This window comes from Coregonus clupeaformis, chromosome 15 (assembly GCF_020615455.1).
Source record: "Coregonus clupeaformis isolate EN_2021a chromosome 15, ASM2061545v1, whole genome shotgun sequence".
NCBI lineage: Eukaryota > Metazoa > Chordata > Actinopteri > Salmoniformes > Salmonidae > Coregonus > Coregonus clupeaformis.
This window is the reverse complement of record NC_059206.1, coordinates 26,736,604-26,750,076: the sequence shown is the minus strand read 5'-3', so window position 1 is coordinate 26,750,076 and position 13,473 is coordinate 26,736,604. Positions and strand designations below refer to the sequence as shown.

The window sequence follows — 13,473 nt, the reverse complement described above, 5'->3', positions numbered from 1 at the left end:
GCACAAACAGACTCAGGCTAACCTCTCCTAGGAGTGAATGTCCAGTCACTGTTTGAAACATACACACTGCCTCTGTGAACATGTGAACTGTCATCATGCTTAGCTGTGACACATGCTGCTATCGCGCCCTGCTGTTACAATGTTGTCATTGTGGGGGCAGAAACGAGGGATGCAGGAAGGGAAGAGGAGAGGGTTGTGGAATCATCCTCTAATCTGACCTCCTGTTTCCCTCCATCTCTCTCCATCTCGCTCTTCTCTCCTTCTCTCACTTTGCTCGCTCTCATTTGCTGTCCTGTGCAGTCTAGACTTGTGAGTTGGATTCCATATCACCTCAAGTCATTTAAAACGATTTTCTAATTTTTTCATTCATCCCTGAAACCTGACTTTGAACTTGGCCAAATTAGAAAAAAGTTAACCAGAACCATACGTTATAAAGACAATAAATAGGGCTCAGGAAGACATTAAAAGAGTCCTGAGAATGACCAGGTATTGTCTTGGCATGACCTATTGCTGTGGTAATGCAAACTTTGTTTTCCATTGTAATCAGAACAAACTGTGGGATACAGGGCATCCGAACTAGCCAGCATCTGCAAAGAACCACAGACCCTTAGCACCTCTCATATCTCATCTGTCATGTTCACAAATGCTCTCATACCTGATGGATCTATGGATTTGCTGTTTGGTTTTGAAAGCGCTGGTTATCACCTTGGTCAATACCACAGGGACAGATTTGGTGTGGGTTTGATGATCAATGCTCAGCAATATATCATACAAGACATCTAGGACTTCTACATTCCCCTTTCCAGCATAAAAACCCACCTCATTTCATATTGGGAAGTTTGGCTAAGAAGCTGCTTTGTTATCAATATATCCATGTGCATGCCATGCCAGGGGGAAACATGACCAATGCTACATGTTATTCTGCTGTTGTCTGACTTGTCTGTTCTCTTTCTCTCCTGCCGTTTCCCTCTCCCTTCTTCCTCCCATGAAGCTTTCTCTCAAGCTGGTAAGCATGACCGTAACACTGCATGACCGTAACACTGCATGACCGTAACACTGCATGACCGTAGTGGCATGAACCGCATTCTAAGCGTAGCGTGCACGTCCTTCTAGTAACACAAACATGGTTGAGAATTCTGTGTGACCGTTGCTTGTGTTCAGTTCAATTTGTCCGGACTTATTTATTCATTTTGTTGTGACATGACGATGGATTTTACAGACCCTTGTTGTCTCATTTTGTTTTTGTTGTTGTGTGTGTGTTTGTGTGTGTGTGTGTGTGTGTGTGTGTCTTGTTTGTTTTGTCTTCCCCACTGTGCCTGTGTGCTCTGTGCAGATCACACTCAATTCCCACGTCCGGAATCTGATTGAGGTGATCAGAATTACTGTTATTGTTTTGTATGTCCGTCTGTCAGAACTGGGTTTCAAGTACTATTTGAAATCTTTGAAATCCTTTAACTTAAGTGACTTTTCTAATCCTTTCATTGCAACAGACAAGCTCAATCAAGCACAGCTGAAGGATTTGAAATGTTTTTAGATAGTATTTTGAACCTAGTTCTGTCTGTCAGTCTGTTAGTTCCATTCCCTTTGATCTGTCACCATAATCATTAGAATCAAAGATAGATGATTCCAATAGATAAATCATAATCATAGCTGATTCCAATAGATAAATCATAATCATAGCTGATAAAGATAGAGGGTAGATAGAATTAAAGATGAGAGATAGATGCAGCTTTTACTGAATGGTAATTTAGCAGTTCACTCACGATGCAGCGCTCTAAAGATGATGTTGTTCAGAATTAGCTGCAAGACTCAGAGGTTCTGATGTAGAAATTAATGGCACAAAAAAAGAGCTAGACTAAAACATCCAGACGATGCTGAGCCTTCCAGGAATACCAAGTATTTTCCACTGAAATGCAGAACAGATGGGAACAAAGGAAATGGGAACTTTTTGGTCTGTCAGGTACAAACTAACCTCATCTCCAGGCTCAACTGCTACAGAGAGAGAGCTGGCTGGCGGACGAGGTTAGAAAGAAACCTTTTTCAAAGCCCATCTATGTCAGTACTTATGTTCCTTGTAATGTTTTGATGAATTATCTAGACCTCTACATTTCGAGCCCTGTGAAGAATTTGGATTGATCAATTATAATCAACTGCCCTGAAATTATTGTAGATCTCCTTAGTCTATCACAATAACATAAGCCATGATAATCATTAGTTCATAACTTTGTGTGTAGTAATAATTATTGAATGGTCAACTATGCATGTCAAATCCTTTGGGTAGAGATGAGAAATTATCATGATCTGTCAACAGTGATTAAATGAAATCAAGTAGATTTTAATGTATATCTGAGTGTGAACTTTATATTGAACAGGTAAGTTACTTGGTAAAAAAAAGCATATGTATAGCATCTTGTCTTGTGAGTGGTGTGGAGTATTTCGTTTTTACCAACATCTACAGAAATCAATAGCAAGCATGTTGTTCTTTATTCTTGTGATTAACTATTTTATATAAATAATACAAGTATTGTTTGGAGCATAATCAAGAGCATGTTGAATGAAACCTGTTTGTTGTGTTGCATGTTGTCTTGTTGGTAAGTGTTGCACAGCGGTGCAGAGAGATGGGGTAAGGAAGGTCATCGCCATGGTAGCCTAGCCTGCTGCTGTGTTTCTATTGGCTTACATACCAGTAAACTCCAGTGACCTTTGACCCCTGGCCAGTAGGATGTTGACCTTTGGTTCTGCTATGTTACAACTGAGTATTGTCTGAGCCTTAACCTATCCAGTCCAAGCACATGATCAGACAAATACCATAATATTACTGCAAGGTCAAATCTTACATCAATAATATATGAACATGTGAGGAATGCCACAGTAAATAACCATTCCAGTGGGTTACTCTAAATTGATAGTCATTCTACAATTATCCAGTTATTGAATTGTAATACATGCATTTGTAAAGAACCTGACCAAATAGCACTACCAAGTGCTGTATCTCTGAACTGCAGCATATACAATACACAAAAGGCAGGTTGTTATTTTGGAAAGTGGAGCAGGCCGAGCCGAGTAAAGAACAGAAAGAATGACTCACCATCATCAGAGATGATCGATATGTATTCTATCCAGGAATCTCCTTCATCAGGAAACATTATACCGTCTGCCCTCAAATGGCCCCACAGTCCATTTCAGAAACACTACCTCCTTTAAACAGAAGTCAGCTTCTCTCTTGACAGTTATGAATATGCACAGAGAAATGTGATTTGACTGGATATGAAGTGATACAGCCTAATATCTTTTGAGGCTTGGGACTGAATAGGTGAAAGGTGGTTGTAGGGCTTACCTTCTTACAGAGAACCCCCCCCAGAGCTCAGAGGGTTAGTGGTAGACTAGTGCTGCAGTATCTCCTTCTGGTTAACCAGCCGCCATAACTCTATCTGACACACAACCCTCAATGGTGGGGAATTCATTTAATTGGCTTTACTGTAAGGGGGATACTGCACCTAAAGGATCCTAGTGTTAGATAGAGAGCCTGAACATCCGAGAGGGATATTAGAAGATGTTATTCTGTATATTCACACATTTACAGACAGGATGTACAAGGCTCCTGAAACTCACTTTGCCTCCAACTTGTCTTCCTATCTCCCCCTCTCTCGCTCCCGTTCTCTCTCTCTCTCTCTCTCTATCAGGGCTCTGGACCGGAGGACTTCAGCCACTTGCCCCCAGAGCAGAGGAGAAAGAAGCTTCAGGCCAAGATAGATGACATAAATAAGGACATCCAGAAAGAGATGGACCAGAAGTAAGTTTGTGTCTATGTCTTCAACATAAGCCTCAGCCATATTTGTTTGGAAATGATGTCCTAACTCCTCCCCAAAGACTCCCTCCCTTTAGTGTCAGCCCTGTTGTGGAAACAAAATGTCCCCAGTAAAACTGCGGTGATGATGCAAAATCCATCATATGACGCAAAATGCATCATCGTGATGTGGCAAGTGACACTTTGCTTCTTGAAAATCCTATATCTTGAAAACATGCAAAAACTTTTGGATTGTATTAACAGTGAAGTAATGAAACAAATACAAAATAGTTTTTGAGTGGATTTTTCCTTTAAAAAAGGAGTTTAAGCCTCAAGAAAGCTTCAGACCCAACCAAGGAGTTGTAAATTTGTCTCTAATTTGTTTGTGTCTGATTGTTATTAACCCATCAGAGGGGGGGTCATTTTGCTATTTTATTTTGAATTTGAAGTATCCCCAAAATATAAAAAAGAAATATTTGATGAACAATTATTTTTGGCCTTACTACAAATGCATTGAATAACGGATTCACTGCATAAAACAACAGATAGACCCCCCCCCCCCAAAAAAAAGGAAGTTTGTTCAGAAGTGTCTGTCCTATATCTGAGAGATATAAGAAATACCAGGAAATATTTGTTATTATTTTTATTTATTTTTTACATGAATTTAACCCCTTATTTTTTGGCACTAAACGCTCTAAGCCATGTCTAAGCTGGGCGGAGGGTTCTACTAAGCTATCTGGAATTGTTTTAAGAAGGTCATACCAAGGATAATTTTGCTATTGGATTTTACATTTTAAGACCACTTGAAGTATCCCCCCAAAAATATACAAAAATTATTTGATGAGAATACAAACGCATTGAATAACCGATTCACTACATGGAACAACAGATAGTCCCCCCCCAAAAAAAATCTAAAGGAAGTTTGTTCTGAAGTGTCTGTCCTTTATCTGAGAGATATAAGGAAGATCAGGATTTTTAAATTACATTTACATTTTACATTTTAGTCATTTAGCAGACGCTCTTATCCAGAGCGACTTACAGTTAGTGAATACATTTATTTATTTATTTTTTATTTATTTTTTTATACTGGCCCCCCGTGGGAATCGAACCCACAACCCTGGCGTTGCAAACGCCATGCTCTATCAACTGAACTACATCCCTGCCGGCCATTCCCTCCCCTACCCTGGATGACGCTGGGCCAATTGTGCGCCGCCCATGAGTCTCCCGGTCGCGGCCGGCTGCGACAGAGCCTGGATTCGAACCAGGATCTCTAGTGGCACAGTTAGCACTGCGATGCAGTGCCTTAGACCACTGCGCCACTCAGGAGATAAATAAAAAATATATGTATTTAAACCCTTATTTTTGTCACTAAAGAGTATCCATATACACTACCAGTCAAAAGTTTGGACACACCTACTCATTCAAGGGTTTTTCTTTATTTTTACTATTTTCTACATTGTATAATTATAGTGAAGACATCAAAACTATGAAATAACACATATGGAATCATGTAGTAACCAAAGAAGTGTTAAACAAATCAAAATATATTTTATATTTGAGATTCTTCAAATAGCCACCCTTTGCCTTGATGACAGCTTTGCACACTCTTGGCATTCTCTCAACCAGCTGCATGAGGTAGTCACCTGGAATGCATTTCAATGAACAGGTGTGCCTTCTTAAAAGTTAATATGTGGAATTTATTTCCTTCTTAATGCATTTGAGCCAATCAGTTGTGTTGTGACAAGGTAGGGGTGGTAAACAGAAGATAGCCCTATTTGGTAAAAGACCAAGTCCATATTATGGCAAGAACAGCTCAAATAAGCAAAGAGAAACGGCAGTCCATCATTACTTTAAGACATGAACGTCAGTCAATACAGAACATTTCAAGTACTTTGAAAGTTTCTTCAAGTGCAGTCGCAAAAACCATCAAGCGATATGATGAAACTGGCTCTCATGAGGACCGCCACAGGAATGAAAGACCCAGAGTTACCTCTGCTGCAGAGGATAAGTTCATTAGAGTTACCAGCCTCAGAAATTGCAGCCCAAATAAATGCTTCACAGAGTTCACGTCACAGACACATCTCAACATCAACTGTTCAGAGGGGACTGTGTGAATCAGGCCTTCATGGTTGAATTGCTGCAAAGAAACCACTACTAAAGGACACCAATAAGAAGAAGAGACCTGCTTGGGCCAAGAAACACGAGCAATGGACATTAGACAGGTGGAAATTTGTCCTTTGGTCTGGAGTCCAAATTTGAGATTTTTGGTTCCAACCGCTGTGTCTTTGTGAGACGCGGTGTGGGTGAACGGATGATCTCTGCATGTGTATTTCCCACCGTAAAGCATGGAGGAGGAGGTGTTATGGTGTGGGGGTGCTTTGCTGGTGACACTGTCTGTGATTTATTTAGAATTCAGGGCACACTTAACCAGCATGGCTACCACAGCATTCTGCAACGATACGCCATCCCATCTGGTTTGGGCTTAGTGGGACTATCATTTGTTTTTCAACCGGACAATGAACCAACACACCTCCAGGCTGTGTAAGGGCTATTTGACCAAGAAGGAGCGTTATGGAGTGCTGCATCAGATGACCTGGCCTCCACAATCCCCTGACCTCAACCCAATTGAGATGGTTTGGGATAAGTCGGACGGCAGAGTGAAGGAAAAGCAGCCAACAAGTGCTCAGCATATGTGGGAACTCCTTCAAGACTTTTGGAAATGCATTCCAGGTGAAGCTGGTTGAGAGAATCCCAAGAGTGTGCAAAGCTGGGTGGCTATTTGATCAAATATATTTTGATTTGTTTAACACTTTTTGGGTTACGACATGATTCCATATGTGTTATTTCATAGTTTTGATGTCTTCACTATTATTCTACAATGTAGAAAATAGTAAAAATTAAGAAAAACCCTTGAATGAGTAGGTGTGTCCAAACTTTTGACTGGTACTATATACTTCCATTACTTTTTCAGACTGGTACAGGGGGACCTTCAGATGAGTCTTGTGAGGCCTGTGGGCGTCCTAGAGCAAAACAACTGACATGTGCCTCTCAATAGAGGGGTCATAATAGTTTGTAGGCCAAACCGTTCGGACGCTACAGACGATTTTGTGACAATGACCTTAGTTAATGTCTCTTTCTCTGTGTCCCTCCATCAGAGATGCCCTAACTAAGATGAAGGGTGTGTATGAGAAGAATCCACAGATGGGAGACCCTGCCAGTGTGGACCCCCGGCTAGCAGAGATAGCAATGAACATCGAGAAACTACAGTCCGAGATGCAGAAATTCGAGGTGAGTCATCATAAACCCTCTTGACCTATCCCAGACATTAATTTATTTATAGATGCTGGACGGACTGTGTGTGTTGCTAGTATCATAGTAATGGTGTTTGGCTTTGCTAAGACAGTACATCATTATTGGACAAACAGCAGAGTACTCCTGGGTCCAACAGACTAGCTGCTCCTCTTCCTTGTTTGGAGAATATGCACTGCCTTGGCAGCCCACTGTGTCTTCTGGTTCTGTAAGAGAGAGGAGCCTTAGAACAAGGCCATATAACTCTGGACTGAACTACACTAGCAGATCTCATCTCACAACCCTAACGTATGTGTGTGTATGTCTGTGTGTCCCTACCAGGGATGGCTGGCGGAGGTGGAGGGGAGGTTACCGTGGAAGAGTGACCCTTCCAGGAGACAGAGTGGTCTGTACGAGACACAGAACAGCAACAGCACCACGGTCGCCAACAACTGTGCACAGGACAGAGAGAGGTACAGTACACACAACACACACTCCATTAATCAACACAGCTTTCTAGTTTATGTTGTGAGGTTGCTATAGTTACTGTGTGTGTGTGTGTGTGTCGGTCCTTGAGCAGCCCGGATGGCAGTTACACAGAGGAGCAGAGTTCAGAGACTCAGGTTAAGGTGGCCATAGCCAACACTCCAGAGTTTGATGATGAGTTTGACGATGGGGATGAGGAGACACTGCCCACCATCGGCACCTGTAAAGCCATCTACCCATTTGAAGGTAATACACCTTTAACAGGTAATACACCAATCAGAGACAACAACACGGGTAATGTGGGCTGGCACATCTATTTCACTATTTGAGAGAAATCCAACAATAAGACTTTTCCACCTTTTTTTTACACTTTCTCCCTCCTCCATTTCTCTCTTCCTCCCCCTCTCCCTTCCTCCTTCTGTTCCTCCTCCCTCTCTCTCTCTCTCCCTCAGGTCATAATGAGGGGACTATCTCAGTGACAGAAGGAGAGCTTCTGTATGTAATAGAGCAGGATAAAGGTGACGGCTGGACGAGGGTCCGCAGGAACGAAGAGGAAGAAGGCTACGTTCCCACGTCCTACGTCGAGGTGTTTTTAGAAACAAACGCCAAAGGTGCTATGACATACATTTAACTGAAGGGGTTTTCTTTTGGGATGGGATGAGAGAAGGCTTTGGTGAGAGAAGATGGGAGGAGTGAGGGTGATGGTAGATGGTTACTGGTTGGTCAGACCAGAGTAGACTCCTCCCACTCTCTCCCTCTCTGAAAGATGGACCAATCAGAATCTCCATCTGGCTCTGACAGGGTTCTGTAGAGAGGTGTCCATACCCATCCTTTCTATCACTTCTTCAAAACATTGAAGAAAACATACAGAAACCACATAGCTGAGACCGGCCCCATGCACTGAGGTGGTGTTGTAGTTCAAGTTATCCCTTGATGCTGATTTTGGGTCAGTTTTGAATTTTCCCCTAGAAAGGTGAAGGTTAGGTTTGGGGAAGCTACTCCTAGATCTGTTCCTAGGGGAAACTTCACCCCGGAGCGTTGTTTTCCCACTGGTTCTGAGAGAATCCTCTCTTATTTGCTTTAGGGTCACCTAGTGGCCAGCCGGGAGCACTGTCATTACCTCTCCAGTCAACTCAATGGGAATCAGACTAGTTGTAATGATGATTTCAATGAGTGTTGCTGTCTTTTTGTTCTTGATATGGATGGAGCCATATTTCCCCAACTTTCTGAATCTGCCACCATTTTTTTCTCCCCGGACACATGTAATCAACTGACCTCAAAGGTATATTTTATCATAGCCACTGGCTTCAAAGGTAGACTAGAGTTGAGGTCAGGATGAAAACAAAATGGCAAATGTAAGTTTGTGTGTGTACCTGTGTTTGACTGACGTAAGTTGTTGATGGACTGTATCAGCTTCCCACACAGAGGTGATATTTGAAGAGAACTAATATAGGCTCTCAAATAAACTTTTTTTGGGGGGGGATAAAACCACAGGATAGTAAAAAAAATAAAAATAATCAACACCAGTTGCTTGCTGTCCCCAGTAGTAAAGCATGCAAGATTGTACAATGTAGAAATATGCAAATGAGAAGTTAGTGATTCTGCATAATGACTACATGCTGTACGTCATTGGGCTTTTAGCGCTCACTCATGACAAATATATTGCTTTGAATAACAACCCCTCTCCCTTAGATTGTCTCACTCCTGTACAGTCAAGATGCACCAATCACATACTAAAAGGTCCAAGAAAGAGGCTACTTCATAAAAAATATATATATATAATAATGTTTTGGACTCTTCTGGGCCTTTCTTTTCATGCAGGAATACAGGATTGAGAATGAGCTGTACCACCATGTTCCCTCTCTCGGTGATAACATTGTGAGAACGGACTGTTGTGGGGCTGATTGGAACGTTGGTGCTTGGTTGGTTGCCAGCTCATGCATGGGTTTTGAGTAGCACCCCTGTGCAGATGAGTCCATTTGAGAAGCTTGATCTGTGTTAAAGTATGGTGTTGCCAAACTGTTTTATGCCTCTAAAATATCCAGGCATTTATCTTTTGAAGATTACTGAATTGTGCAAACAGGCCCAAAAGGTCTTTTGGATGAGACTCCAACTTTGTCAAATGTCAAAAAGCTCAACAAATATGCCTTCACAACCCTTTCTCCTCAAGCGGTAAAGTAATCCCGTTTCTGTCAGTGCTAATAACACAACATTATCCCCCCAAACCGGGGTCCAAATTAAATGTGAGGCATGTTCAGTTTGTAGTCATTTTATGTTTTACATAACATGTTTTGGTGCATGTTTGACATTGTTACAAGCGTAAGTGTCTCTTGGTTTTTGGAAATGATAGATTCACACACAAGACTGACATTTAGAAACAGTAGCCGAATCAAAAGATTCGATTTTGAAGGTACAGCAACTGATATTAAAGCCAGAGAGAAGGAGCTTCATGGGTTCTCTGGATTAGATAGTTATCTGACTACAGAACAATATTATTTCCTTCAAAGACGAATGCAAAGAATAGTTGGCATTTTCCAACTCTCACTTAGTATGTGAACTACATTTTCTTTCCCTGAGATTCTCTAACGTGTTATTTAGTTATTATTTTTATTTTTTATTGCAGATTCCTAAAAGTGTGAGAGGCTGGCTCAGGAATAGCAGGGCAAGCAGCCTCGGAGACAGAGCGACCACGTTCACGTTCCTTTACGGTCAGAAAGTCAAAAAGAGAGAGCGACATGACCGAGGCAAAGACAGGAGACCTATGATGCATCTCAATTTCCAACCCGATACATTTGTAGAGTTCTCTCCTTCTGCACCGGTCTCTGACCAGAAGCAACAATAAGAGAAAAACAAACCAAATTGAGAGCCCGTAAATCTTTTATTTTTTGATAGGTTATTACCCATTTATCATTTAGCTTCTTTTGTCTCTGCAAAGCTTTGCTTCTCGATGTACTAACTCAGCTTCCGCTATGCGGCTTTACCATGGCAGCTGTTGGCTCGCTCACCTCGAATGCCCCCCACGCCCCGAGTCCCAACCCGCTCCCCTGCCACTCCTCCCCAACCCCCACTCCTAAAGCACGGCAGGGTGTGGTCAGAGACCGGGCCGGGACCAGCTTCGAAGCAACACAATCTGCCCCCGACTACACCCCACACACACCATCCCACCAGACAGGAGAGCAGGACAGGAAGCCAACCATGTCCCTCTCCAGTCCGCACTCCCATCCAAATCAATCAGGTGGATGCAGTTGCAGAATCTTTCACACACTCATTGACTCAGAGCCATCATCGTCCAGATCCAGCATCACATGGAGTTTCCATGGAAACAACATATTCATTCCACTCTCTGACTCCATATTTTGCAGGTTTCAAACGGACTGAAAAACAGAACATGGGCCGATTGGTCATCTGTATGAGTGAGGTTCATTTATAATGTAAATCCCCCATACACCCTCCATCCCTGACTGGGACAGGACTGGGAGTTCCAGGACCGAGAGAGGTTGGGGACAGGTTCACTTTACTTCATTACTTCACTCACCTGCACTCTCTCTCTCTCCCTACCATACCATCATGTGTTGTTACTGGCATCCCATCTGTTCCTCTCTGGCCACACCCCTCCCCTCCACAGACCCATCCCCCGCAGGTGTCAGCCGCTGGTCATTGACTGTGTTGAGCGCCATGTCACAGCTTAGGGTGGGGCATCTCTCAGGCGGTGCGTGCGGTGTGCATGCTTGCCCTGTCTCCTCCTTGGCTCGCCCCCTCCCGCTTGGCTCAGGGGGCTGGCTTATGCCCCTGTCGCCTGGCCTTTTTTGTTTCAGTTAACCCCCATGGCCTGTTACACTTCTTAACCAGTTAGTTTATTTGTCACCTTTTGGGTTCTGTGCCTGTGGATCATCTACTAGCTGTTCCTTATTTTGTTGCTGTTTGACTGTTCGTCGTCTCTGAAAGCATGTTCACCTACCTGTGTTTATAACAGTGAGTGTATCCCTCAGAGTAACTCCTCCAGCTCAAATCTCATTACCGGAAGAGAAGAAAATGTGGGATTCCAAAACGTCTGTTTCTGAATGATATCATGCATACAGTAAAACATTTCATTTGTCCATTTGTTATAATATATGTATGTATGTAATGTTGTTGGCTGACATTGTACGTGTTTGAAAAGTGTGTTGAAGGCAAGCGGTCGTTAGCTTCCACTAGCCTCATCCTGTGGATACATGCTGCGGTGTTTCACGTCTCCACTGTATATCCAACAGACAGACAGTGTCCCCCGGAAGAGAACTTGAAGATGATTTTAAAATGTTCATGTAATTTGCATGGGCCACTTACTACTGAATGTGGAAGTATTGTATACTGTGATCCACACACCTTCTCCACAATGATGTGACTGAATATGAAACGAGACAGACTTCCTATTGGGCCTTAACTGGGTTGATCCTAGCTACCACTTAATCTAAAAACAAGTTCAAGTTTTATTGTCACATGCACAAGTACAGTGAAATGCTTAACTTGCATGCTCTACCCAACAGTGCAGTAATCAGGGGGAGTAAGATACCATTCTATTATCTGTGGTATGTTGAATAGGTCGAGACGTCTCGTTTTTTTATAAAGGTGGTGAAGGTAAATTACTCACAATGTCTACAGAGATGATGATGATGTCCACTGTTTCCCTTTCTTGAATGCACATAACATTTTAATTTTGTAATGATTTTTTAACAGTGTTCGGTCGAAGAGATTGGAGCTTTTTAATTTGTAGCTAGTTTCTAGCTAGAAAACTGTTGCACCTGAATTACAAACCACTTGATGATGAAACCAGTTGTTTGATCTGCCTGAAGTCACTGAAGATAAAGTAATGAAAAACACAAATATTGTTTTGTGTAATGAAGCAATTAGTGATGTCATTAGCCTCCGGTGTGTCCCAAATGGCACCCTATTCCCTATATAGTGCACTACTTTTGATCAGGCTCTGGTCAAAATTTCACTATGTAGGGAATAGGGTGCCATTTGGGACTCTGCCTTAGGAGTGTTTTGAAACTTTTTTTTATTCCAGTATTATTACTCAAGCAACATTTCAAAGAGCAGCAACTGAAATTGTATCAATGCAAACCATGTATATTATCACCAGAACCACAAATGAACAGTGATCCATCACCATGTGGAGTCCCAGTTACTTGACATAATATAAAAGACAAGCAGCGCAAATCTGTATGTTTTGTGGCCGAGAACCAGATCAGGTCAAAGTTTCATTTTGCTATTCCCATCCGCCCAGCTCTTATTTTGACTAGTGTAGATATTGACTTGGCAGTTGTTTTGTTTGTTTGTGAGAAGTGAGAAGGCAAAACAGATTTTCATGCAGACCATCAGAAGGTGCATCTCTGTACTGACAGACAGACAGACAGACAGACAGACAGACAGAGACACAGACATACCCACTCAGAAGAGAGCCAGTATAGAGGAGAATCTGCCTAACTCTCGACTGAGACCAACCCAGACCTCCATCCAGGCCTCAGTGCACCGTGCCGCAGCGCACCTGTACAGAAGAAAATGGCTTGTTGAAATTAGAGAGAATATATATAAATAAATGAATAAATAAATATGGATTAAACTAAGACAAAAAAAGGAAATAAAAAGTATATTTTCAAGGTTAACTATTAAAGGCCTTACCGTTACTTTTTTTTCTCTGCTTTGCTAAGACTTTTTTTGTTTGTTTGTAAAGTCCGCCAAATGGTGTGTTTTGCACTTTTGTTTGTGTTCCATTTGGTATATGCTTGTGTTTCAGAGCACTGAATACTTTGTATTGTGTTAACTGTGCCAATAAAATACATGTTGGAAAAAATAACAAATTACTATTTTTCTTCATTGTGTGAGTGGTCTGAGTTAGCAGGCTTACAGTGAAACATACACTGAGTGTACAAAAC

At 42.0% G+C, this 13,473-nt stretch overlaps 1 protein-coding gene across 25 annotated transcripts in view; it reads left to right on the top strand.

Moving 5' to 3' along the window:
- The window catches only part of LOC121582711 (formin-binding protein 1), a 117,589-nt gene extending 104,608 nt beyond the window's left edge, over positions 1–12,981 (top strand). For 5 of the 25 annotated variants that reach the window (XM_041898735.2, XM_041898729.2, XM_041898737.2 and 2 more), the window contains exons 11-18: positions 301–309; positions 992–1,006; positions 1,334–1,369; positions 3,684–3,793; positions 6,943–7,075; positions 7,418–7,548; positions 7,653–7,825; positions 8,014–9,376. In XM_041898735.2, the coding sequence (XP_041754669.2) occupies positions 301–309; positions 992–1,006; positions 1,334–1,369; positions 3,684–3,793; positions 6,943–7,075; positions 7,418–7,548; positions 7,653–7,825; positions 8,014–8,192 (786 nt within the window). In that variant the 3' untranslated portion in view covers positions 8,193–9,376. The other 20 variants (XM_041898742.2, XM_041898745.2, XM_041898751.2 and 17 more) reach the window with 13 other exon arrangements.
- The last annotated feature ends 492 nt before the right edge of the window (positions 12,982–13,473 follow it).